This window comes from Falco biarmicus, chromosome 1 (genome assembly GCF_023638135.1).
Source record: "Falco biarmicus isolate bFalBia1 chromosome 1, bFalBia1.pri, whole genome shotgun sequence".
NCBI classification, from domain to species: Eukaryota; Metazoa; Chordata; class Aves; order Falconiformes; family Falconidae; genus Falco; species Falco biarmicus.
Genome location: NC_079288.1, coordinates 83,413,353 through 83,441,321, shown reverse-complemented (window position 1 = coordinate 83,441,321; position 27,969 = coordinate 83,413,353). Strand labels below are relative to the sequence as shown.

Sequence of the window (27,969 nt, the reverse complement as noted above, 5' to 3'; positions counted from 1 at the left end):
TGATGCAGAACTGTTCATTGAACATTTGTGATCTGTCTGTAAAGAAGCAGGAAGGTACGCGGGTGGATTACTTAACAGTGATGTGATATTAGTCTATTAGTAACCAGTGAAGCTCTTGTCTTCTGGGGGTAACTAGCCCAATAGCTCTGAAACAGCTGGCTACAGAGAGCCCTTGTCTGCTGACATTCATCTTTAGTAAACCTTGATATACTTGATATACACAGTTTTAGAAAGCTAAAAAAGTGCCAGGTTCGTATCTGTCTTCAGAAAAGATGGTTGTATAATATGTAGGAAATGTAGATGTAAGAACAGTTCCTGGCTAAATACCAAAAAAAGTTGGTATGTGACTCAGATTAAAGAATTAGCAGAACCAGTCAGAGGTCTAATAGAAATCTCATTTCATGCTTCAAGAAGACAACAAAGAATTCAATTTCCTCTGGAAGGTGTAATAAACTTTTTAAAGGATTTTTACTTAGAACCGCATGCTATTTTGATTGAAAATACCCAGGGTAATAAACCATCAGTTAAGAATATATTCAACACTGGCAACCGAGATTGTTTTTGGGTTTTTTTTTTACAACTGGTTATAAATCATTACTGAACAAGGCTACTTGTAATGGGCTCCCTCCAGAATCATGTATGCTATACTACACATATATATAATCAATATTTTCATTAGTCATTTGGAAGTAAATAGAAAATCACTCCTAATACAATTTGCAGGTGACATCCACATCAGTGGGGTGGTACAGTCAGGATGACAAGGGCCATTGTTCAGAACATGATCAACTAGATCTGGATAAAGGGACTGCCTCAGAAGATAGTCAAATGCTAAACCACACATCTCAGGTACCCAGATGTCCACAGAGGAAGCATCGCATCATGCTGTGTGTTCTCTAGAGGCCTAAAAGTCAGCGTTTACCCCCATGCAAAGGGGAGGCACAACTAGGGATATACCAGAGCCTTCTCTACCCCCGGTACAAATGAACACAGCACCCTCACCTCCATATTCTGAAATGTAATGACGAAACAACTATAAAAGTAATTTAAGGGCTGAAGGAGATGCCTTACAATGTGAATAAAAGAGTTTGTAACCAATTTGTTACAAAGAAGATGGGGGTGTGGCTGAATAAACTACATACATACCCCTACAGGGATGAATACTGACACAATGAGATTCCTGACAGCAGAGCCAAGTTATGGCATCACCCAATGGAGGCCACAGGCATGCAGCTGGTGTGGGCAACAGCCAGCCTCGGCTATGGGAACTGAAGGGGCAGCCCCTCCTGCTCCCCAAAGATTAACTGCTGGAAGGGGGGAAATGGCCCTTGAAGGCTGCAGAGGTGCTACCTGCTTGATAAAGCAAATCCAGATGTGTGAGAACAAGGAGGAAATGTGAGCTGAATGTACTACAGATGGCTTCGGAGCTGGGGCAGCTGTTCTTGGGTCTACTGGTCACCATGTTGTGTCACACACACACCTGCCCAGCCAAGCTTGTCCGCCGGGCCAGCCAGGGCTGCCTTTAGCTCGGTATCGAGCTCCTGAGGGGAGTGCTTGGCCCCGCCATGCCCTTTCCTGAAGGAGACAAGGCGCTCGGCTAGAGAGGGCGCGTGAGGCAATATAAACCACCGGCCTCGGGAAGGGGTGACCGCTACGGGCCCCTCAGCGGAGCTCGTATGCGGAGCTGTGGGTACCGGCGTGCGTGTGCCCGTCCCCGCCGGGGCCGGCCGCTCCCTCAGGGGACGCTGCGGGGCCGCGGCCGGGCAGCCTCCGCCGTTCCCGCCCGACGGGTCCACTGCGCTCCGGAGGGGACCTTCACCCGCTCCCCCCCCGCCCCGCGCGCCGGGTAGTGCGCGCCGCTGGCCCCGCCCTGCCGACACGGAGGAAGAGCCACGTCTCCAGCCCGGCAGAGGGCCGGCAGGGAAGGGGCGGGGCCGCTCCGCTCGGCGCTCCAGTCAGCAGCACATGTGGCGCGCCGGTTCCGCCAATCCCAGAGCAGGTCGGTGAATCATGCGCTTTCGATTGGTCGGGGCAGGGGTAGAAGGAGGGGAGAGAGCGACCTGACTCCGATTGGCTCGGCGGCTCTGTTGACAAACATCGATCCCTCTCTTCCTCACCAATCAAGACGAAGCGGCGGGCGGAGCGGCGTGGCATTGGCCCAATGGGCTCACTTTCCGCCGCGAGGGGCGGGCGGTGGCGTCGGGGCGGTTGCGCGCGGAGTGCCGGTACGTGGCGGGCGGGCGGGGCGCTGTGGGGAGGGCTGCGGCGCGAGCGTATTCTGTGGCGGCGGCAGTGGTGGCAGCGTTGGCAGCGTTCATGTCCTAACGGCTGGCGGCGGCGGGCGAGGCGGGGCCCCTCCATGCGGGGGCCGCGGTACCGCAGCGCTGTGGCCGCCTTCACGTTACTGGTACTCTTGGGGGTAGCGGCGGGCGGCCCAGAGCCGCCGCCGGGCGATGCCGTGGCTGTGGAGGCCGCTTTCGGGCTGGGGGCGGCCGCCGCTCCCGCTGCTCTGCCGGCCGGTTCCGCTGACGTGACGGTAGAGGACGATGAGGCCGGTGTGACTACCGCGGCGACCGGCGATCAGGAGCCTGAGGAGAGCGGAGAGGCCCGGACCGGCGCCAGGTGGGTGGAGGTGTCGGTGACTGGGATGAGGGTCAGTGCCTGGGGCTTCTGAGGGGGCTCGGCTGTCGGGCTGGGGGTCAGTGCCTGGGGCTGCTGAGGGGGGTTCAGCCGTCTGGGCGGGGGGCTCGGTGCGTGGCGGTGTTGCGGGGTGTGTGTGTGTGAGCGCTTGGTGGGGCCGGTAGCCGGGCTGGGGGTTGGTGCCTGAGGGAAGAAGGTGTTGGTGTTCGGGGGCGGGGGGGCTGTGTCTAGGCTGGGGATCAGCAGCTGGGATGCTGGAGGCGGGGGGCGGTGCGTGGGAAGGGAGCCGCGCGGTCCCGCGGGTCGTGCGTAGGGAAGGGATGGTGCGGGAGCGGGAGCGGGCTCGGCGGGGAGCGCGGCGGGGGAACGGCGCTCGGCAGGGCCCGAGGGGTTGGAGCGGGAAGGGCCGAGGGGAGAGGCGGGAGAGCTGGGCTGGAGGTCGCTCGTCGGGGGAGCGGGAGGGAACCAGGGTACCGCAGGCTGGTGCGTGGGGCTGAGCTGTAGGGACGCGCCGGGAAGTATCTAAGGCGGGAGGAGAGGAGCAGGGCGAGGGGGCGGAAGGGGTGAGTGCCGTGGTGGGGCCGGGGTAGCGCTGCAGCGATGGGCAGGCGGACCGAGGGGCGAGGGGGGGGCAGTGGCAGCAAGGGAAGGGTGCTTCAGGACCTCACCGTCGCCAAGGGTATGTCAGGACCTCGCTATCGCTAAGGTACTTGTTCTTTTCTACGATTGGTAGTTAATTCCTAGACAAATAAGCTGCCGGATATCATGCTATGTGACATCTGACCAGTCTGCTTACCGTGGTAATAATAGCAAGTCTCGATCCCTTCCTTGACTTATTACTGGGTGGCAGTGCTCTGTGCCTGCGGGAGGGAGACCCAAAAGCACTGCCTCTGTAGTGTAAACTCTTTCCCGCACCCACAACTCACAGTTGATCAGAGCATCGTATCCCTTTCTGTCATCCTTGCTTTTTGTTTTTAAAAAACTGCAGTTTTCCTGTTTACTTAATTGTCTGTTAAACGCAGATGCTGGTGTATGCTTGAAGGGAAGCCAAACATGCAAGACAAATTGCTGAACAAGTTTCAGAATGTAGCAAGGGGAAATAAAATACTTAATAACTGCATGTGGCAAGAAGCTCTGGCAAAAGGAAGATTTTAATGAATGACTCAATTGCAGAAAGGTTACTGAGCTGTTTCCAGTTTGTTTCTGAATTGGCTGAGAAAGATGAGGTGATAAGCCACAGCCAGAGCTTAAAGGAAGATGTGCATATCTAAATGCCTACTATACTTGAGAACCTGTTCTAAAAATGAAGAGTCCAAAGCTTTATTTTTTAGTGTACACAAGCATTCAATTAAAGCAAGAAACTGGCTGATAACTTGGCATCCTGTTTTCTTTGAGGAAAATCTATTTATCTGTTAGTAACAGGATCATTCTTTCATGTATCAGGTCATCAAAGTCCTACTTAGTTTATTACAATGCTACTGTATTCAGTTTTTAATAAGACCTTCACTTATTTAGTCCTGAAAATATTTTAAAATTAATTTTCTGTTTGACTAGTACAGCTAAGTGAAACACACTAAAAATGTTCAATTTATTTATTTAAGCCTGGATTAAATGTAGCTGTTCTCTTAATTGATTAGTGCATAGGAATAGATTCACTGTCATCAAATAAAAATAGAATGGCTGCCTGGCCACAGTAGTTGCCTGCATTTCTTTTTTTTTTCTTTTTTTTTTTTTCTTTTTTTTAATGTGTATTTGTGAGATTTCTACTTGCCTCAGCTAATTGTTCCCCAGCCATAAAATATCTGTGTAATACAACAGGTCAGTATAATCTGCAAAAAAATCTGACAAAACCAAAACCCCAAACATTTTGCTGTAGGCAAGTAAGTGTAATCATCTTGGGTTTGAGGATTTTTTAATTTCCTAGAAGAAAATACAAGGGTTAGTGGATTACCGTGCTCTTTACATACAAATATGCAGCTTTTGAAATTGGAATAGCTGTTTAGAGTTCAGGTTTGATGAACAGCTGTATTTGCAATGTCCCAAATGGCTTTTGAGGGTATTAGGGTTGTGTTTTCATTTTTTGAAACTGGAACAGGAACAGTGGTAAATGTTGCACCAAAATGATCTTCTGCTTTGTTTTTCTAGCACAAACAACTTGAATAAATACAAAGTTTTTGCACAGTGAAATGGTGTAGATGAGCTAAATCACAGTTCCTCCTCTATCCTGTTTACGTCTCCCCTTGCAATCTCAGCTCTTTCCTTATGTTCATAGGTAAACCACATCAGTTCCGTAAAGCAGAACAGAGCTGTGCTCAGGCCACCTGATCTCAAAAAGTGGGCTGTGCTTATGATAGGGTATAAACAATGGTTTTATGGCCCAAGACTGGCTTTTTGTTAATGTATATGGAAGTTTGTAGTAGGTATTTTGCATGGTTTCAAGGGGGAACATCGTAACTGCACTTTGGTAACAAGCTCATGCCTGTGGGCGAGAGGATAAGATAGAAAACTTTTTCACTTAACTGTAGGAGGGTGTTTTTAGATGGTCTGGGTGGGGGAATTATGTACAGATGTGTTTTCATACTGACAAGTGCAGATAAAATCTGACTATAGTATTAGCTTCGTCTCTGCCAGGTGCTGTGATTACAGACCTCTTTGTATGTGCTGTGTGTACTGGACCCTTGCTTTAGTCCTCGTGGTAGTCATCTGTAAGGGTTTTCGTAAGAATGGATTTTCTTCTTCTCCATCACCTGGTTCCTGATATGTTCTGGAGCAGCAGCTAGAGGCAAGGTGAAGTGCCTAAGTGTTGTCTTTATTTTACTTATGTTCATTTTTCGAGTGCCTGGTTGATGGATCCTGGGATTTAAGTAACTGCCTAGTTTGGAGCGAGTCCTTTTTCTTTCTTTTTTTGTGGAGATTATTGCAATTCTGGTTTTGTGTTGGTGTTCTGGGGTTTTTTCCTTCTCTAGTGTCGATGTGATGTGATTCATTCCCCAGTATGGTCCATGATTTACTTTCAACAGATCTCTTGCCGTTTCAGCAATGTGCAGCCTTGATGCTGTTTGTCTCTATGCTTCTCACTTCCTTGGCATTATGGTTGTGACTTTTGACCTTTGACCCTATGTGTATTTTGTGTGGTGGTATGCAGAATTGAGGTCTAATTTGGTGGTCTTAGAAAACCTGATGGAAGCTGGCTTCTGTGGTCAAGGTAATCTGGAAGCTTTACTCCAGTCAGGAGGTGGTGTTGATAAAGCCAGTAATAAGGTACCCTTTTGCAGAGAATAACCATTTATCAGGCTTAACCAAAATAGACGGTAATGCAGGAATTGCTTTTCCTTGCAGCTTGTTGGTTAGGTGTCTCAAAGAGGCACCCAGAATGTCACTATTTCAGTTAATGTAATGGAATTGCAGGTACAGGCCTAACCTCTTCAGCCAGCAAAGTCTTGCAAAGAGATTGCTAAAAGGACAGCTCTTTATTCTTGAATCATGGCCTGGTATTTGTAAGAATATGCTGTAAGAATTGGGCATAATATGCTACAGTAAACTTATGATAGCACTGTGGGGTGATAAAAAGCAAGTTGCCTGCCTGTTTTTAAGCTCTGAAATAGTTTATTGGAGTAGTTGCCTGAATTGTTTTTATCAGAATGTGTTAATCTAGTGCTTGATTAGACTACCTGAAAGATAGGAAGATCTCTTGTCACCACTTTATACACTCAGTATGCAAAGCTTCAAGCAGTGGGATCGCACGGAGGAAGGGGGAAAACTTGAAAAGAGGAAAAATCTGATTGTGAGAAAATATAACACCAGCATGGGTCTAGGGTGCATGTAGACAAATTGCAGATCTTGCACCAGTCAGAGTTCAGGTGACAGGATTTTGACTCAGTGGAGTTGGTCAGAGGTGGGGAGAACAGATATTAAGATTTTAATTTATAGTAAAATAGAGTAAGTAATGAAGGATTTCATTATGAGAGTAAGGATTTTTAGTAGTTTTTTTCTGACATGCAGGATTATTGTTGAAGACCAAGATGAAGATGGGAGCAGAAACTTGATTATTTAGTTCAAAATGAGGCACTCATTAATAAAGCAGAGATAAATGAATACTTTTCTTGCATGTAGTTCTAAAAGTAGCCACATGCAAGATTTAGGTACAGCCAAGCCAGTTCTGTTCCTGCGTCTCATTGAAGTGTTTGCTTAGTAGGTGGAGTTTGTGAAATAAAGTCCATTATAGAGCTGGTGTCCAAAGGGACAAATAAAGAATACCACTGCACCCAAGAAAAGTAACAATTTTAGGGTATGAAGAAGCAGTTGCTTAAATCAGTTTCTCAGTGTGTGCTACTGGTACAAGGGTTCCCTCTGAAGGCATGATTATCTCCACCCCCAGCCCCCCCGCCTTTCCTAATCGGCTAAATTTAAAACCTAGGTGCAGTTATACCATGATTTGGGTGACCAGAGGTCATGATGCGGGTACAGATTCCAAAACTGCTGTCTTGGGTGGCAGTGGTGAGTCTTTAATAATGAGAGAATTCTTGGGGAAGGTTTGCATCTGGTGGGGAAAGATAATATGGAAAGGTAAGATGCGGAGGCATAAAACATTTGTTATGTGAAGAAGTCAAGCAGGAAGAATTAAAGGAAAACAATGGGAGTGGATGGGAAGGAAATGTTGCATAGTATGATGGTAGGATTTTTCTCTACAGTCTTACTGCCAAAATTCTTTCCATTCTAGCTACATTTCTACTTCTTTTATAACCTACTTGTCAGCTGTATCAACATAAAATTTAAATTGATCCACTTGGAATAATATTTTTATGCAGTGCTAGAGGGCTTAAGATAAATTGTTTTAACATAAAGCAAATGGATTCTGTTAAATGTGTGTCCAAGGCCTTTAGTGAGCAAGCACCTGTTTACAGTCTAATGCAATCTGGTTTATTATTAACTCGGTCTTGGTTCTGTAGCGTTGGAATAATTGTATGTACTCAGCTTATAAAAACTCATGTATTCTACTGTTCAAATATTTGCACAATTGGTATTTTTCTAACAGTCTCTTAAACTAAGGTTTTGCAGGAATGTGATGCTTGGCCACCCTCAGAAGTGGGAGCTGCTATGTTATTTTTTGGTACAGGTTAAAGATGCATTTAGTTTTCTATTTATTAAGAATATGGTGCTATGGTATAAGGACCTATAAAATGTGTGAGTTACTTTTACATGTAAAACTGCCGTGTTTTAAGTGACCTTTGTTACAGGTAATGTAATAAGCTGCTATCCTTGAACAAGTTTTTAAGATCATGATTTTAGTTTTTCCCTCCTTAAAGAAAAAAACAATACTCCCCTATAATTTCCTCTCTAAACTTCCAAATACTACACTGGTAACTTTGGACAAGTGAATGTATTTGGTTTCAGTTCTACACAATAATTTATTGTCCCTTATTGTTTAAATTAATGCACACACAGACACGTATATGAATCATTACATCCCCCTGCCCTTTTACCCTCACCCAAAAATAGTGAAATAATCTACCCATCAGGTTTATTTATACAGTTCCTTATTCTTATTGAATCCGATGTCTACAAAGGTCCTTCTGGGTCACTAGATTCAGCCCCACCCCCTCCAGAGTAAGCAGTCTGTAAAGTGATCATGCTACTCCTCCAGCCTTTGAAGATTGGTGAGCCTGCTACAAGCCAAAACTGCCAACATATCCCAGCTTTTTCAGGCCAGAGACAATCTTCAACGAAAAAAAAAAGCCTTTAAAAAATGACTTGTCAGTGTTTTGGCTCTGTGGTGGTTAGGGTTTTTTTGCTTATTTTCGGGGGGGTGTTGTTTGTTTTATTTTAATGCTTGAATTCTAGCTCAACTAGAAATGCTTATTCTATATTGTAAGGCTGTGTAAGAAACAAGATTTGCTAAAACTGATGAGCTTCAGGCCCTGTATCAATCAACAGCTAGCCTGCCGTTACTATATATCCCCAGATAGTCTACTTAAAAGTCTAAGCTGCATAAGGCAGTTTGCTTGCTTTGTTGTCTGCAGATATTGGAGGTTGTTTCTAGTGTCCTGTGTATGCCTTAGGCAAGACTTGTTTTATTCTAAGACTTGTCAAATCTTCATGATTTCGATGTTTCATCCAGGGGTATTGAAAACTTACTGATTTGCTGGATTAATAGTTTCAGGTTTAGGTTGTTTGGAAAGGGCATATTCAAGATCAGCGTGGAAGGGACTGGAAAAAATAGGATATTTATTTGTATAAATATCTCAAAAGATGGTCTCTTTCAGTGTTGTAGTGATTAACATGTGCATGTGGGAGCAAAAAGTCAACTATCTTCCCCTGAAACTGAAAGTGTCTTACAGCATTGAAATACTTTATGACATCTAGCTGGAGGCTTCAACTTTTCTACTTTCTGTTGGTGATCTAGGTAGAGCTCGTATTTTTAGATAAAGTTAAATTGCTGTTTTGCAGAATATAGATATGACTTTGAAGTTGGAGTCGCGCTCTATTAAATGTAGAAAGCAGCTAACAGATAAACTTCATACGGCTGTAGTTTTGACTGTGAATGTTTCCGACTTGCAGATCTCTAGTAATTATTAGCACTTTGGATGGACGAATTGCTGCACTGGATCCAGAAAACAGTGGGAGAAAACAGTGGGATCTGGATGTGGGATCAGGTTCTCTTGTGTCATCCAGTCTTAGTAAACCAGAGGTAAGGCTTAATCTCTTTCCTGACTAAATCCTTAAACCCAGAATTTTCTGTAATAAAATGCATGCAACTTCCTCCATATTTGATAGATGTTAAATAATGCAGCAAACTTAGCATGGATAAAGTTTGGTAGCTATTTCCAACTTTTTTTGGCTTGCATATATCATGTTGCCATTTCAAACTAGAGTGTGTCAGCATTTTAGTCTTGCAATTGACGTATGTGATAACTATCAAACTAGATGATGTAACTGAGTTTGGGAATTGTATGTAATTGCTGATTGAAAACAAGTTACTTGTAAGTGGAAGCAAATGAAAGGATCATCTGCTTTGTATTACTAGAGTGTGTTTTGGCAAGTACTGGCGCTTTTTTTTTTTGTCAAGAAAAGCAAAAGTCCTTGTGACTTAATAAATGAACAAAGGATTGGTGTTTTTTTTTAATATGCCAGATAAGCAGGCTGCCTATGAAATAGACTGTGTTAGCAATAAAATAGAGTGCTGAAGGTCACCCTACAGTACCGAGTGGTAAAAGGTTCCATCGCTTCTTGCTTTAAGGAAATCTAAAGAGTTAAAGGTCTTGTTTGGTGCTATTTCCACCATCAGTTTGAATAAACTTAGGCTAGATATTAGAAGGAAGTTTTTGGTGGTGTGTTTTTTCCTGCACTGAAGAAGTGAGATCCGTGAGTCATTCTCTCCTAGAATTAGGAGGAATAAATATACCAACTAAGAGGTAGTTTGTGGTGATGACAAATGCACAGTCCTTCACTGTCGTGGATGGTTGAATTTGATGACCAGTCCTGTATCATGCTTTTGAGTGATGCACGTTTGAGAGTGAAAGTTGAATTTAGGGGTATTCTGACTATATGAGCTTCTTGCTTGCGGTTCTTTGTTGCTGTCTGTTTACATGACCCCTGTCCTGGTATGAAGAAGGCCAAGGAAAGATTTGGTCTGCTGCTGTGGTAGTAGTGTAAGTATGAGAACTAGTAATAGGTATCTCTTATTGCAAAAATAATGTGAATGTTAAATTGTGTTCCTTTGTTTCTGAGAGAGAATTTTATTTATGGATGCAACTTTTTGAGACTTGCTCAGATGTGGTTTTGTGTTTAAGAAAAAACACTTTGGAAATAATTTTCCCCAAAAAAATACATTCTGGAGCAGAACTGAAAAGAATACAAAAACTGTAAAGAGGCAGGTGTCAGTTATAAACTGTGGTCCTTCACAAATGTTTTCAATACTGTGTACTTAAAATATTGGTCTGTTATCTGTTGCTACAAATAGTTTCTGATGACCACAGTGAAAATAGAACCACCGGTTATAAAACACACATTTGAAATCTGTGCAAATATAAACTTCATTTTTTCACTACAAATTAAGACAGCCCAAGTTTTTAAAGATTTTGAGAATGCAAGCATTTAATACTAAAGAAGTGTTTTTACAAATATAGATTTTATCACTTAACTGGTCTGTCCAGAGTTTTGATTGTTTTCCAATGTGGTGTGACTGTAGAAATGAAAGATTGGTGCTTAGGCAACAAAAACTGTAGTTTGTCCAATTCTGGTTTGTGGCTTCAAGGTAGTAGGTTGCGGTAGGCATAAAAAAACACTTTTGAAGAGCTTTTGTTATGCATATGGGAAGTTTTCAGATAGGCTTTCAAATAGTTTCATTTCTACAACTGTGGCCAAAGACACTGATGGATTTTGGCAGTTAAGATGCAGAGCCTATGAGAGAACTAATTTTGGAAGTAAAACTTCATTCTGGCCCTTTAGAAGCTGTTAAGCGTTGTGAATATAGGCCTTCTTAGAATTACTGTCATGTAAACAAATGCTGTTAAGATGAGACAGAATTTAACAAGAAACAAAAGTGATGAATACTCAAAATAAGCTACACAAACATTTAAATATTTATTTTAAACATTTAAATATTTAAATGTTTAATCTGCTGTCAGTATCAGCTGGAAGACTTCATGCAGTGAGTCTAGACACTAGAGTGAGTAATGGGCCTCATTAGAATTGTTGGGACAATTCTGTTTTGGGTCAAAACATTAAATTCATTAAAGTCTTAAGAGTCTGTTGTCTTCCTACTCTACAGTATTTCCTCTCTGATTTGGGCATGTAGCATGTTAAGTTTTACTCTCCCTTATACTGAGGATTTTTCTTCTTCCAACCTTTTTGAGGTAACAAGGTCTCTGCGCTTGCAACCACAATATTATCTTCATCATAGAACAGTATCTTTATGTAAGCTGTAAACCTAAATCATCTTGCAAGAAATGGCAGATGAGTAACACTTTTTGCATTACACTTGCAGTGCTAAGGATTTGTGTTCTTTCAGAGTGAAGGTGTGTTTTTGTCTTAATTGTTTTGATGAGGTTTTTTTCTAACTATCTTGGGTGAGAGTGCAATGAACTGTAGTTCCAGGTCCTGATGCAAAAGTATAAATTTAATTTCAAAGTGCCTTTTAAGAAAAGACATTAGATCTCCAAACTTTCAACGTTTAATAGAACTGTAGTTACTTCCTTTGCCTAACTAAAATGTCGACTTGGCTGTCTGGAGCTCATGTGTTAATTAGGAAAGGGAGGTAGTAAAATTTCAAATGTTCCAGCAGCTCTGTCAAACACTTCAGATCTTGAAACTACTGCTTAAAACACTGACAAGTGAGATGTTCATAATTTGTCATGTGAACAGATCAATTAGAAAGGCAAGGCTGCTGAACTACTAATTGTGTGTCTGGGTAACTAAAGTGATAAAATTCATTCCTTGACTCCAAGCTTCAACATAAACAATCATGGCCAGGGTGCCATTGCTGAAAAGTTACGACTTTGCATTTCAGTGTTGTGCTTAAGAATTTAAAAACTTTGTTTCCTTATCTGCTGTGTTAAAATGAAAATCCCTTCTCTATAAAAGCTGTATGTTTACAATTGCAAGATTTCTTGTTACCTGCACATAAAGATTGCCTGTTGAAGTTCAGGGTGAAATCATTGAATCTCAGCTTTTCTAAAAGAGAGGTTACTTTTAATGAAAACACTTAAATTTACTCTTTAAAATTTAACTTTGTAATGAATACATTGTCTGTACTTAGGCAGAAGAGAATACTTTTGGGAGAAACAGCCTGTTAAAATAACGATGCTTAATCATAGTGAAAATAGCAAACTGCCATTCAAGCAGTGGAAATGGTTCATAGCACATCATTATGAGACTGTTGTTGTTTACTAATGAGGGTGATGTGTTCTTTTACCTGCATAGCTTCATATTACTTAATGGGCTGCTTTTTCTTTTATGAGCATCTATTATATGAGAGAAATGAAAGTGTGAACTTGCCTGTATATTAGAATGACTAGCCATTGTGGCTACTGACTGATGGGACACTGGGAGGCTGGAAAAAAGATGGAGACAGGAAAAAAGCCTACTGTGGGCTGGATAAATGGCAGAGATACTCCTGTGAAAAAGCTGGTAGCTGATGTTTGATGAGAAGGAGTTTTAATATGTGCTGTCAGGAACACTGCAGGGAGTTCAGCCTGACGGTGCAGCTCCAGTCGTAGTAGTTTCAGTGCTCTGGGTAGAGGGTACGCTGGGATGTACTCAATAAAAGTAACTGCACTGGCTCATGATTTGGCTGTTACAGACTATTCCCTAAGCAAGCATCTTATTTCCTTATTTGAGAGACTGCTGATCATGGGACAAAATGAGTTTTAGCCCACAAGGTTGACACTTATAGCAGTCATAGTAAACATACAATGGTATGCTGGGAAAAATGAAATAATTGGGTTATCTTGTGTCACAAAATTTGTCAACATCCTTATCCCTCTAAAGGCTTTCAGTGTATTTGAATTTCATGGTATATATATTGAATTCTTGCTATTTTCTTATCATGATAATTACGTAAAATAAATTTTTCTACAAACTTAGATATCTGTGTGATCTTTTTTGGACATAAAAGTGGAATGTTTTTGTTGAATAGCCCAGTATTATATTGTTTCCTCCAGATAAATGTGGAGGCACAAAGAAGTTTCATACTGAACTCAACTGAAAATTAATTGGGTTGTAAACAAAGTGAACCCATAGATACCTTTAGCAGATTGTTCCTTTTTTGCCCTTTGGAGAGGACACCCTGATGCTTAAAGCAGTGAGTTGGGAAAGGGTTTTGAAATCTCCAAAGCTGCACTAGTGACAGGATTTAACGTACAGTAGGAATGTATCTTTTTTCCCCTCCACCCCCCCCACCCCCCCCCCTTTGTCACCATCATAAACATTTTCAATTTTTCAGTGCTTTGGCTACCCAAAAGAAATAATAAGTTCTGCTGTGAAGTGTTGAGGCACCTGGGAATCACTTTAAGGTACTGACTGCCTGCACTTTCCTGCACATTGGATAAGGCAACCTCTGTACCTAGTCAAGCCAGAGAAAAGCCAAAAGTTGTCCTGAGTCACTTTGGGAATGTGGGAAGAAATTCAGCAGCTGTCGTCCTTTGGCCTCTTACACTTTGGTGTAGAAGAAATTGGAAAACCCACACTGAAGCAGGTCAGGGCAAGACAAGAGGTCAAAACACCCTATGAGGGGCTTGAGTTGTGGTTTCTGAATTCTTTTATGGGCCCTCCCAGAGGTTAGGGGAGGGTAAATAACAGTCTCTTTGAAAGAGAAATCTTGTGACATCAATTTAGGAAAGTTACCCACCACTTAGGGCATCCCTGCGGCAGCATTTTATTAACTTGAATGAAAAGTTTTTGTTTGATCCATGGCTTTCTACTTCAGTTTTTTTTTCAGTTAAGTCACTGCCTGTAAATATCATCAAACAAAAAGTTGAGATACGTTTATTTTGGACATGGGTGGTGAATGTCAGTCAGACTTGTTTGATAGCAGCTGTTGAATACAGTGCTGAATATTATGAATTTCTATTAAACCTGTATAAATCTGTTCTGACTCTGCTAACAGTCACTGGATGAACAAAAGTATTAGTTTCAAACTACACAAACATTCTGAGAAAATGGCTTTCTCTCTGGATTCTGCTTAAAAACAATGGCTTTGTCCAGCTCACTAGTGTTAATCAACTTTTAGTGTGTTTGTGCATCTTAAAACATCTGACATGGGGCACATCAGCAACAGAAGCAATCTTTCCTGCTCAGTGCTTGGAAGAGCCTTTGTGCAAATGTACAGGCTGCTTGCAGGAGCAAATACTGTGCGGTGGGGTCAGGCTTCCATATACAGAGAATAACAAGGTGGCTCTCTTAAGTGTTTGAGTATCTGCAAAACTTTCTACAGCAAAGTTTTACTCAACAAAGCAAAGAATAAACTTTTTAAAATTCCTGTTAATGCTTTAAAATTACTTTACAGCTGTAATATGTTGTGAACAGATGTAAAGACCCAAATTGCCACTCTGTTCAAGCAGGCAGAGTGTAAATCAATGGACTTGTTATTGACAGTGACTAATCTATTTCCTTGCAGGTAAGGTGCTATAATTTTAGTTGTCTGGAAGAGTATTAGAGTAGAATTCCTTGTGTCCCGTAACTGATACTTTTTTTTTTTTTTTTTTTTTTTTTTTTTTTTTTTTTTTTTTATGTACTACTGAGATGGATGTAGGACCACCAGATGCTTTGATAGCTGGAGGTGTTATTCCTGTAGAGGAAGACAGGGGCATTATCCAGTTCTCAGTCATACAGGTTTTCTATAATAGAAATGGAATTAAACTGTACAAATTGAAATACAAGATATGGGACTTGATAACAACAATTTTGTTGAAGGTTGAAGGTGACCAGTTTAAAACTGAGAATACTGTGTACTAAGAGATCCTGTGACAGGTTATCAGCTGCTATCTTGATTCCTCTGGAGGGAAAGGAAATGCAATCCTGTGCTGCCTGTGGGTAGAGAGATACTAAATGGTCCTGGAAAAGCTCATAATGAATAAGAAGTGAGTGTCCAGTACTGTACTTCAAAAGAAGATAAATTCTAATTGCAATTGAGGCAGAAAAGACTTATTAGGGCTATAAGGGGGAGTGGAGCCTGTCTTTTACAAGAAGAGAATAGATGTGACTGCTTTTTAATTACATAGATAAATTATGATTCTTGATGCCAAAAGTCTTATTTTCATTTGTGTTGCAGGAAACGTGCACAGTCTGCATAGCCATAAAGAAGTAATGGGCTTGGGAATTACTAGAGACACATGTGGATTTCTGAGTACAGACCTTTGCTGCTTTCTTGGTGAAACAAAAAACCATAGTTTATAGTTCTCCTGAAAATAAACTTCTAATGATGTTTAGTGGACAAAAACTCATCAGCAAAAGACTTAATTGTTTTGAAATATTCAGGTAGCGAGAAGTTGTATTTTTCTAGGAAATGCAACCAACCAAACTTACTAATGTGAAGTGGTAGACCTGTGGAGAAAGGGAATTGCTGATGGATGCCTGAGCAGAGTTAGTGGTTAGTATGATGCCACATCATTGATTTTTGCCAAGGTGACAAGTAGAGCTGTTGCTTAGACAAGTGGTCTTGTCTGTTTATCAAAACTACATATCTTTTAAAGACTATCATCTTAGTTCAATTTTTTTTCAATTAAAAAACTAAACAAGACTTCTAGCTTGGTGTCATTCTGGCTGACACTTGATGTAGTTAGTACTGACAAAGCTCTGATAAAGTGCTGATGTGTGTCCTCTCACTTGTACTGTGAGGATGTTTGGGGGGACGACAGTTTCCGTTAGGAGACACGTGGGAAGCTACAGAACAAGATCTTGTGGCTTGTATGGTGTCAGAGTTCTCAACCCTAGTCCTCACAAGTGATGCTCTGCCTTGAACAAAGCCAGGAAAGTTTCTCAGAGTCACTCTGGGCTAAAGTTTGTGACCAACTGTCAACTGTCATGCTCACAGACATGGTTAAAATGCTGCAAATCTTGGAAAGGACGTTTACCATCAGCTCACTGTCTCTGTTGTTTTGTTATATTTTATAGTAGAGTCATAGAATCATTTAGGTTGGAAAAGACCTTTAAGATCATAGAGAGTGGTAAGGTCTCCCCTCAGCCTCCTTTTCTCCAGGCTAAACAACCCCAGTTCATTTGGCTGCTCCTCTCAGGGTTGTGTTCTAGACCCTTCACCTAATGGGTCGAGATAAGTCTCATGGGTTAAGATAAAGACAGAGAGAGAGAGCTTGGTTTTTTACATATTTACATTCCTACATACATATTTAGAGTTTTACATACAATTACATATGGTACACTGCACGTTTTGTATCAGCTGTTAAGCAGTTCTAGTGTTTACAGATATTAAAATGGATTGACTCTAGTAATGTCTAGACAAATACATGTTTCAGCACAGGGAATGGATAACTTAGGTATTTGGACCTCAGCTGCCCGATACACAACAAAGTGACTTACTCTGCCCTAAAGCCTTTTTGAACTTTCCACCTGTATTTTTGTATGTAAAAGAAAGTGCCTGTTTCAGTTCTAAGCATTTTAATTTAGAAAACCATTCCTCTAGCAATACAGCTGCTGACATCTCATTTCTGAATTTCTTCTGGACTTTTTCTTCCATATGCAGGTAACTATTAATCTTTCTGTCAGAGTCACTGCATGCTTTGTGCACTCTACTTTCTTTGCATCCTTGAAAAACGAGACTGTGCATTTGCCGTGTTCTGTTCTCTGGTGCTGGGGCTCCCTTTTTCCTATGGGAGTTGCTCTGTGACTTAAACTTTGAAAACACATTGACTCTGTGTCCTTACCAAAAAAAGCACACTATCCAGGCAGGGCCAGGGGAAGAAACATGCCAAGTCTGGCAGAGATCAGCTTGAATCCTGGACCCTCAGAGTGACCTGGGCTTCTGCTATCGTCCATTTTCCCTATCTCTGAAGAGAAGCATCTTGCTTAGCTCCCAGGTGGTGCCATAGGAGCCCAAGTAGCCTGCAAGAGAGCTGTGGGGGAGACGGAGGTGGTGATGCAGTTAAAACATTGTCTTAAAACATCCCAATACTGGAACAGCTCTGTGCTGGGTTGACCCTGGCTGGGTGCCAGGTGCTCACCAAAGCCACTCTATCACTCTCCTCAGCCAGGCTAGGGAGAGAAAATATAATGCAAGGCTTGTGGGTCAAGATAAGGACACGGAGGGATCACTCACTAGTTACCCTCACGGACTGGACATGAGGAAAGATTAGTTTGATTTATTACCAATCAAATCAGAGTAGGATAACGAGAAATAAAAACATATCTTATAGACCCTTTCCCCCCAGCCCCTTCCCTTCTTCCCAGGCTCAGCTTCACTCCCAGGCTCTCTCCCCACTCCCACCAGCAGTGCAGGGGACAGGGAATGGGGCTGCAGTCAGTCCATCACATGCTGCATCAGCTGCTCCTCCTTCCTCGGGGGAGGGCTCCTCACAGTCCTGCTGTGCTCCAGCGTGGGGTCCCTCCCACGGGAGACAGTCCTCCATGAACTGCTCCAACATCAGTCCTTCCCACGGGCTGCAGTTTTTCACACACTGCTCCAGTGAGGGTCCCTTCCGCAGGGTGCAGTCTTTCAAGAACAGCTGGCTCCAGCGTGAGTCCCCCATGGGGTCACAAGCCCGGCCAGCAAATCTGCCCCGGCCCAACCTCTTCTCTCCAATGGGGCCACAGGCCCTGCCAGGAGCCCAGCATGGGCTGCCAGTAGGTCACAGCCTCTATCAGGCATCCCCCTGCGTCAGTGTGAGGCCCTTGCTGGGCTGCAGGTGGATATCTGCTCCACCATGGACCTCCATGAGCTGGGGGGCACAGGCAGGGCCTGCCCCACAGGCTGGGGGCCACGTCTGCTCAGCGCCTGGCACTGCTCCGGCCTCTTGTGGCCCTGTTGGGGGCTTGTGGGGCTGCTGCTCTCCCCCCGCCTCTCTCCTCTCTCCAACTGCAGTTGCGCAGCTTTCTTTTCCTTCTTCTTAAAAACGTTATCCCAGAGGTGCTACCACTGTCACTGATGGGCTTAGCCTTGGCCAGCGGCAGGTCCTTCTTGGAGCTGGCTGGGGTTGGCTCTATCTGACATGAGGGAAGCTGCTAGCAACTTCTCACAAGAAGCCACTCCTGTAGGCCCCTCACTACCAGAACCTTGCCATGCAAACCCAATATGAGTACCAATTTTGACATGGTGGTTAATGAGCTTCTGCATAGAGCCTGTTTCTGTAGAGACAAGGGCTTGGGGTAATTTTAATTTTCTTCGCTAATCTTCTCCCTTGTGTGCTATTAGTTTTAAGGAGCTCAGTGATGGGCTCAGTAGCAGCAGCACCATTTTTTCTCAGGGAAGACTGCACTTAAGTTCCAGAAGATTGTTGTGGTCTTTTCTTATTAATAAAATGTACAATGTTAAAGGGGGATGGAATAATGTCAAAATAGTCTTTCTTTAAGCACAGTGCATGTGTTGGGTTTTTTTATTATTATCAAAGAGAAGAGTTTTTAAAAGTCTGTTACCATGGCAGCAGAACAGGCTGGCATCTCTGTAGTCAAAACCCCAAGTCTTGTTTGACTATGATTAAAGTAATGGTGGTATTTTAGTTTGCTAGTCATCAGAAGAAGGATCTGTTTGCACAGCAAATAGTACTGGGGACCAGATCTCTTTTGAAGCTGGGGTGGTCTAGTTAGCACGCTGCAGTTGGTCCAGCTCCCTGCCTGGCTCTTCAAGGGAGGGCAGAGGACAGAGTAGGACTAAGTGTTTTAATGGCAAACTTAAGCTGAACAAGATACTCTTCAGCATCACACTATAATTCTGAAGCTCTGAAGCTGCTGTCATATGTTGCTTTTTGCACTGTTTGTGTAAAAGACAGTTTTCTTGGGACTCTGGTAGCTTACACCTGATCAGATTTTAAGATCTGAAGTGTGGAGTCATGACAGAGATACCAGCTGTAGTCATTTATTAAAGTTCTTGGAAGGACGTTGCAGGTGTTGCTTTGAGGAGAGAGAAAAAAAGTTTTCAAATTAGTTCTCTAATACTCATCCAGGTACAGGATTACAGCATCGCTTCATGCACTCATCATACACAAAATACAGGGCCATGAAAATTACATTTATGACTTGGTCCGGTCTTCTCTAACCAGTGAAAAACTAAATGGAAACTACCAGCTCATGGAGTAAGGGTGGTGGTGGAAGGAGAAGAAAGACCATGATGGATAGAAACTTCTGTCATAAGGACCTTAACATGGGCAGGAGCAGGGGACCAGGTCTGGTCACTTGACAGATCCTGTGAACTGTTACTGGGTGAGCTGTGCGGCCTGATGGTAAAAATCATCCTCCGGGTGAGAAACATCTGCACTCACTTGTTGCTATGCAGAGCTGGTGTGCCCTTTTCCTGTGTCACACACCAGCTGAGATGAAACCTATTTCCATGTCTTCACTGATGTGCTGCTCTGGCACAGGCAGCTCTTCAGTAGAGGAAGGCTGCTAAATCCTGCCTCCGTAAACTGCTCCATCAAATACTGATTCATCAGATGTCCACGTGTAGCCTTTCTCACAGATCTGGTCTTGAAGACGGTTTGGGTACATATGCTGGTTAACCAAAACATGAGGTAGTCAGGAACAGATGCACACTTTGTAAATAGTGCAGTGCTGAGATCAGAAGTAATGGTGTTCACAAGAAGGAAAGTTTTTTTAGACAAAACAACCACTTGTGTGCTGGTGTTTCCTGCTTTAGCTTCCTCATTGGCCTTGAACATGTCTCAGAAGGTCGTTTTACTGATCTAAATCATGGACTCCTCTTTGCAGTCAATTTTCTTCTTCCTTGGCTGGTTAAACAACACTGTATGCTCTGAAGAATAGTTGGGGTTTTTACCAGTACTTTAGGCAGTGGAATAGCTTAACACAATAGCCTTTGTTTTTCAAAAGATTGTGCTGGTGCCTGGGTCTTTGTTCTCTCCTTAAGGTAGCAGTGATGATGTGGGCCTTGCAGAAAGTTTGAAGAAAAAATATCTCCTTAGACTTTAGTTGGCCCCTTCATCCCAGTCTGCTCCTATTTAATGAGGGTTTGCCTGTCTGTAATAGTATCCTGTTATCCTTGTAGTACCCTGTGCTTCGGGATTTCTGCAGGTAGCTGAAGGGAAAACAGATGAATTAACGTTCTGAAATGCAAACTGAGGAGGAGAAACAACCTCTTTCATTGGAAGGGAGTCATAAACCAGTGCATCTATGCAGATACCTCCCTGCATGCATACTAAAAAACAGCAGACAATAAATCAGTTTCAGACTAACCTGAACTACGGACATCTCTAGACCTTGCCCAGTGTGTTTGTGCATACATATATATCTATATCTATATCTATATATATATCTCTCACCTGAAAAATCTATAAACATTTATAGTGGGTATATCTGTATTACTGTAGGCCTATGATTTTTATTTTTTTTTAAATGTGGAACATAAAATGATTGCTTTCTTAGCTTTGTGCAAACTCTTGTTTATACCCTTTAGTGTGAAGCTTGACTTATGTGCCTTTTAATATGTTGCCTAGATTGATTTTCAAGGGGCTTAAAAGACACAGTTCTCACTGACAAGTTGCTTTCTTAAGAACGTGCCTGATGTTGGCTTTGATCCTGTTTGTTACAGTAATCCTATTGTAGAGATAATCATAGAGGAGAAAAATTGGTACCCTTTTCATTTAAGATCATCTAGGCTAGTCTTAGTTAATTAGTAACTGGAAAGAAGCTCTCGCAGTTTATTGTAAGACGAAGGTTTGAAAACCACAGGCTGAAGTGTTAGAAAAACATAAAGATGTAACACTTCCTAATCCAAGGAAAATATTTTACCTGCATTTAGTTATTTCCTTGGAGTTATTGGAAAGTCCAGCCCATCTGAAAACGATAATATTGACTGTTTTGGCACCAGACTTGTCTCAGGTATGTCTGCAGGTGAACAGGCTTGATTTTTGCTTCATATGAGACTGAGTGTTAGGCATGGGAAGTGAATGTCACACTGAACGGTTAAACAGCTCAAGGAAGCTTTAGTGCTTCAGCTTGTTTTGATCTTTGTTTACACAATGATATTTTTTCTTTTTTTTTTTTTTTTTCTCCTTTTCTCCACTGCTATAAATCAGCAGCTTTCTTCCTGCACCGATCAACCTGCTGTGGAATCTCGCATGCAGTGCCCTCCTTTCCAGTAAAGAGTCTAGACAGCAAATTCCCTGGTAGCATATGCCATTTCGGATCGTTATGCCTTTTTGCTTTTTTGTGAAGGCTTTTTAGAAACTGCATTACCTCACCCGTCGGCCTGGAGATTGAGCAGCCAGCGCCGCTGATAGGGCTGTGGCACCCAGCGCTGAGCCAATGGAGAACTTCAGCTTCAAACTCTTAATGAGCAAAAGAGCAGCATCTCATTTAGGGCTAGATAGTTAATGTGGGGTGGTTTTTTTTAAGTGTTACTTCTGAAAGACAAGCCACTTAACAATTATGTGCCATATTGCTGACCAGTGAAGCTGAACAAATAGCTATTTACATTGACAGATCAGAGGAATGTGTAAGTGCATCGTGGTAACCTACATTTTCTGTGCCAAGAGATTTGCAGCTGACTGCCTGGGTGACTCACTCCTTGGATTAGGAGATGAGGTAATGCTTTTGAGATACAGGGTGATGTCATTCCTTTACCTGAGCCGCATGCCGATGCTAGTTGCTAGTACTTTCAAGGAAAGTCCCTTTGCTGCTTCTGATGTACCAGAGAATGAGCTGCATAACTTGGGAGCTGTTATTATTAATGTCCTTCTAAAACCTCTGGCTAAACTGCTCTTTTAGAAGATGTCAACACAAGTGGCCACAAATGCCTTTTGTTGTGTGTGTATGTGGGCACCTGCAAGTAGGCACATTTACATACCTGCTCCATTCTTCAAATAAAGCTGCTATAGTAAAAGACCACCTTTGTGGTAATCAGGTGCAGTCCCTTTTCAGCACCATGTCATGTAATCCCATTTATAGACAGATTCATCTTAAAAGAAGGGGATTTCCCCCACCCCATTCTGTTTCTGTTGTGAAATACTACCTTTGTGGTGATGGTTAGTGACCGAAATGTCTAGCTTGCACTTACTCACAGCCAATTTAACCCCATCTGCTTGTATTCTGGCATTGTCCTTCAGTGCAGTAGCTCTTCCTGTTGCCTCTGCTCTCTTTCCTGGTGTGTTCACCGACAGCAGTTGTGTCTTTTCTCAGCCTTTCTTTCCCAATGTCACGCAGGACTTGCTGCTCCCGTAGGTGCCCTCAAGGTTGGGAGCATGGGCAGGTGATCAGCAGAGCTGACCGAAACGGTCTTGTCTCTTCTTCACAGCTTATGGGGACCAAGGTTTTAACAGATGAGCAGGCAGTGCCCCACTGTCAGAGATTTTTTGAAGGCATGCAAGCCATGACCTGATTTGACCTGTATCTTGGAAGTATACAAATGTGTGTTGCTGAGTGAGCTTCATGAAACATGTTAAGCATTTGGGTGTGTGGCTCGAAGAAGTGGCCAATGTTTTTCCTGTCGTTTGCTAGTAGAAAATTTCCTACTAGGGCCCTGGAGCAAGAGCTTCAAGGACAGGGGAAACACTTCAGGTGACAAGTGTCACACTGTCCCCAGAGCTCTCAGAGTTACCTACTGAGAGTCTGCCTTGCTCAACAGTGATTTATGGTCAGTTTGTACCACTGCCTTCTCTCTTCACAAACTGGTGGGATGGTCTGAAGCTGCATTACAACGCCATTGCAGCTGTGGCTTCCAGCAAGCATATCTGAAAGTCTGAACTTGCAAGTGGCTGTCTAGCTGCCACTGCCACACATCTAGTTTGACCATGCGATATGGATTTAGCTGACTGATGGCCAGAAGAATTTCTTCATGATTTGACTTGGAAGTTAGTTGATGGCTGGGTTTGCTGGGCTTGGGCTCTGTGTGCTGAGGCAGTGGTAGAGGGAATGGTTTGGCTTTTGTGTATTTGGAAAGGTGCTTATAGAAAGAACCTTTACTTTTCATTCTTATTTACACATGGAATATCTCATATTGCCAGAGATGAGGCATCCAAACTACTTGCAAGTATTTGGACCATGTGCAGGGAGAAACCTAATAGAGGATTTATTAATGCAAGTAACGGGCTAAAAGTTGTCAACAAAATTATTACGTGTTTCTGAAAGAATATATTATAAAACATTTTATGGTATTACTCTTCTGTGTTGAATGTTTTAACAAGATACTCCAACATGGTTACAGCTGCAACTTTGGCACTGGCATCTTTTGTTTTTAGAAAGGTATTTTCCAAAATCTGCATTCCTTTGTTTCTCAAGATTGCAAGGCTACTCTTGAATAAGAATGTTTATATAAACCTTACTTGTTTGCTTGATTTTTACACTGATAAGTGATTTCTACCAATGACCCTTCCCTGCACAAATTTTTGCTTTTATGTTGATTTATTTCTGTAAGGGGATGGATAGAGCTGTCTGGTTAAACCACAAGAGCCGTGTGTGTATATTTTTCCTCCTCAATGGTAGGCCATAAGGCAACATTTCTTGTGCATCACAGATCTCATGCAATGTCTCTTCCAGAATGTTTGGCCTTTTTTGCCATAAGGTAAATACCTGGAGGGAAAGAGCATACCTCATTTTGCTTTGTAAAGGGCTTTGCCACTTCTATCAGGGGGTTATTTTTTATCATTTCTTCAATTACACGTTATCTTCCTGAGAGTTACTATTTTAATTGTCAGTCATCATAAGGCTTTTCAAAGCCAGAAAGCATCGGTGTTGGATCTTTTAGTGATCTTAAATACCATGACCAGCATTGTCAGGTAACTCACCTAAATTTCCTCTTTGAATGAGGTGTGTCAAACAGTGTTAAGAAGAGGTATTAGTCATGACATACATGCATTTACAAGATCAGTCTTTCCCTTCATGTTTAGGTGAATCCTAACTTTGCTTAATGCTGTTTGCTCATCTGTGACCCAGTTAGAGGAATAAAAAGTTTCATGTTAGAGAGAATTTTAATCATGCAGAAGATGTGGTTTCATATCCTCACTTTGGTTCCAGAAATAATAACCAGAAACATTCTGGATCTTTTGTATGGCTTCATAGTACACATCTGTGCCTTGGAGTCTGAACCCGAGTATTTTAAGTGACTAATAAACATGTACCAGAAGTATTCTTTAAATCTTAATGTGTAAAGTATCTGAATTTAGTGTAATTATGTTGTAAGGTACTGCCCAAATGGACAGAGGTTCTGAAAAAACATTAAAATCTCCATGTTAATCTATATCCTCAAAAGCTAAGATTATGTGGATTACAGTTTCTCGCTGCTCTTGATGGGCACAGCCACTGTGGCTCCACAGTGTTAGTTATGGTCTATCATGCTGATAATGAGTTTCTTAATAAGTCCCTTAGTACTCATTGACAATGACTCATACTTCCGAACTAGGATCTCCTTGAAAATCTGAGTGTAATGGATGAAACCCCATACCCTGGTGAAGAATTTTTTATTATTTTTTTTAACTACTCTATGTGTTTAAGAAAAAGCCAGGCAAGTTTTAAAGCAATGATATATTTAAACATAAGAAATTCTGGGAACAAGAAGTTAGATTTAACTAACTGGAAAGGCAAAGGTGAAATGTGGACTCTGATCTCAGTAACTGCTCTTTCTGCTATACCAGAGGATAGATATTTTGGAGTAGTCATTAACTGTAAAAGACTCACATATAGCCTTAGATTTTCTTTTAAAATTAAATTCAGTATTCTGATATACAGGGAATGGTTGATTTTGTGTTTAGCAATAAACCAGCTCTGGAGAAAAACCCAGTGAAGTAGGCCTTTACCTAAAATGCCACTGTCTTAAAACTATGCCAAATAATCTGCAAAATTTGCACTTTAGCCAGTGACTGTCTCTTCAAGAATACTTCCTCCTGGATCATATTTTCTATAGTTTGGGTGAATACTAATCTACCAATTGACTGAGCCTTAAAATGCTTTGTTTAAAAGTGGAAGAAGTGTCACACACTGAACTGTTTTTAAACTAAAAATAGTGAAATACAGGTTTTATTTGAATACCTGAAAGTTTTCTGTCTTGAGTATAACTTTGAAAAATAAGACTCCAGGGTATGAAACTATAAAGTAGGACACTGGAACATAATGCTGTGTACTTGTTTATACAGTGTTTCTGTTTCCATTTGTGATCTGTGTGTTTTGATAAAATTGTGGTTAAATGGTAGCTAACCTTCAATTAAATTATTTTAGGTATTTGGAAATAAGATGATAATCCCTTCCTTGGATGGGGACCTTTTCCAGTGGGATCGGGATCGAGAGAGCATGGAAGCAGTTCCTTTCACAGTTGAATCTCTTCTTGAGTCATCCTACAAATTTGGTGAAGATGTCGTCTTAGTTGGGGGGAAGTCTTTGACGACCTATGGGCTGAGCTCATACTCAGGGAAGGTAAGAGCCTGAAAAATTGCCTTGTGTGTGTTTCAAGCACTGTCTTGCAAACAGATTGCTCGTCGGATTTAAACTGCAGTACAGCTCAGATATATAACTGCATGCACAACAGAGCGGAATCTGAGCTTCTTGGCACCTAATGCGGCAGGCTGGAGTAAGGCTAACAGCTGGTGCAGTTAGATGGTATGGCTGAGCCCCTCACTGCAATCTTCTGCGTGTGAGCTCACATTGTATCCCCTCTGCTGGCATTGACACTTGTCTCACCCTTTGCTAAGCTGATTCAATTTGCTAACCCAACAGCAAACTGTTCAATTTTTATTGGATTAGTTTTGTGCTAGGTTAGCTGTAGCCAGCTCAGCAGGGGGCTGGGGAGTGCCAGAGCCAGCTCTAGGGAAGGGACAGGGGTTTTGCAGCCAGAGGTGAGTGAGGAGGGAATAAGAGGGATGACCTCTCTCTACCAAGCTGGGAGAGGAGTTCAGCTTTATCATATGGCTCTGCTTGAAACAGACTTTGCTGTTCAGCTTACTGCATCTCAAAGAAGGCTTTAGGTTACACAGTCTTTTCACAATTAATTTCAGATTTTTCGCAACTAATGAGGGATATCTGGTTGAAAACAAGAAAAATGTTCAACATATGCGAAAGTTTAAGACTTGTAGTTGTCAGTGAGTTTACTATTTCTTAGAAGTTCTCCTTACGTGTTGAAGTCATATGCTTTGTGTATTGAAGAACAGACATTTGCTAAGTCAGAAGCATTTGAAACAAGTTAAAAAACAGATTCCATTTAAAAATGTTATACTTCCAGTTTGCTTTCCAGAAAATTAGTTGGTTTTTTTCATTTTGACCATATAATTTAATGTAGAATATTTCTGTGGTATGGTGTAGAGTGATCACTAGTAAAAAAAAAGGATAGACCCAAAACAAGAGTTCATGAAATCATTTTGATTTCCTCACTGATAGCAGAGGGCACTGGTGTGCCAACAGACTGCTCCTCCCCCAGCGTTCAGGAAGAGGAAATTTGTGTTTCTGCTTTGATTCTTGGCTTTGCTCACAGTAGCAAGGGTACCTCATACAGGAAATAGTGCCCTCCTCTTCCTTGTTAAGAGTTTGGGCAATCTGTTGTCTTTGGCAGTCTGATGTTGATTCAGACATCCTGAAAGTGTGTTCAACTTGCTTTTCAAAATACTGTTGCCCATGTAATCCAAATTCAGTTTGAGATTGGGACTGTTGCAAAGTTTGTGTGACTGTGAAAGTTAAATGATGTCTTCTTTCCCCTTTAATAGCTGGTAAGGCAAAGGGGAAAGACGGCAATATTTTATATAAATCAATAGTACTTCATTTGAAGCTAATAGTTATGCTAAGACAAATATAGCATGAAAGCAGAATTATGCTGTGGGTCTTGTAGGAATGTTCTGTCAGCATCCATAGAAATAGTGGGAAAAGAGAGACTTAAGATTTCTTTCTGTTAGAAGTATGTGCAGAATGTCAAAAGGTGGTCAAAATAGCCCAAACTGTAGGCTTAGTAGAATCTTTTGAAAATTCTAGTTCTGAGATGCCTTTATCTCTTAAAGCAGACTTTTCAATTTCCCACAAGTCAAGCGTCTAAAATCACTGAGCCTGAAATTGCCTGTGAGCCAAAAATCTGTTGTAAGGATTGTTAACTTTGAATATTGCTGTTGATTACATTTATTTGTCTTGAAGTTCTTCAGAACTTCAAAGCATGTACGAGTCTTTTGCCTTGTCCTTTAGGTGAAGTACATCTGCTCAGCTATGGGCTGTCGCCGGTGGGATGATGATGAAACAGAACAGGAAGAGACTCTCCTACTACACCGAACCCAGAAAACGGTCCGTGCTGTTGGACCACGCAGTGGCAATGAAAAGTAAGTGTAAGAATTGTTCAGAAACAATCCGATAGAGGTAAGTTCTTAATACATAATGTTTTAAGGGTTTGACCTTTCAATTCTCATTAGACTAGGAATTGCACAAGGGAGTTTAGATTAACAATCTGACCAAAGGAATGCACCAGATTTAGCTAGGATCTAACCCCTTTGCTCTTTAGTGCTTTTGAAAAATGTCTTTAACTTCAGTTTTATAGCTGATTAGACAGAAAAGATATGTACACATATTTATTCCCTCAAAATCAAATGAAAGTTACTTTCCTTCTCCTTACAGACCTCGAAAGAATTTGTCACTACTGTACTACACAAGGCAAATGTCAGTAATGTTTGTTCTACCTGTTGATTCTTGTACAAAAGGACAGTTTAAAAGTCTTCTTACAACCTACTGATTCACTTTTAAGTTCTTTACCTA

At 41.9% G+C, this 27,969-nt stretch overlaps 1 protein-coding gene across 1 annotated transcript in view; it reads left to right on the top strand.

Annotated features, from left to right (window-relative positions):
* The first annotated feature begins 2,246 nt into the window (after positions 1–2,246).
* EIF2AK3 (eukaryotic translation initiation factor 2 alpha kinase 3) overlaps positions 2,247–27,969 on the top strand; it is a 45,635-nt gene continuing 19,912 nt past the window's right edge. The window contains exons 1-4 of the mRNA XM_056342210.1: positions 2,247–2,622; positions 9,199–9,328; positions 25,468–25,662; positions 27,409–27,539. Of these exons, the coding sequence (XP_056198185.1) occupies positions 2,360–2,622; positions 9,199–9,328; positions 25,468–25,662; positions 27,409–27,539 (719 nt within the window). The 5' untranslated portion in view covers positions 2,247–2,359. The remainder of the gene's footprint in view (positions 2,623–9,198; positions 9,329–25,467; positions 25,663–27,408; positions 27,540–27,969) is intronic.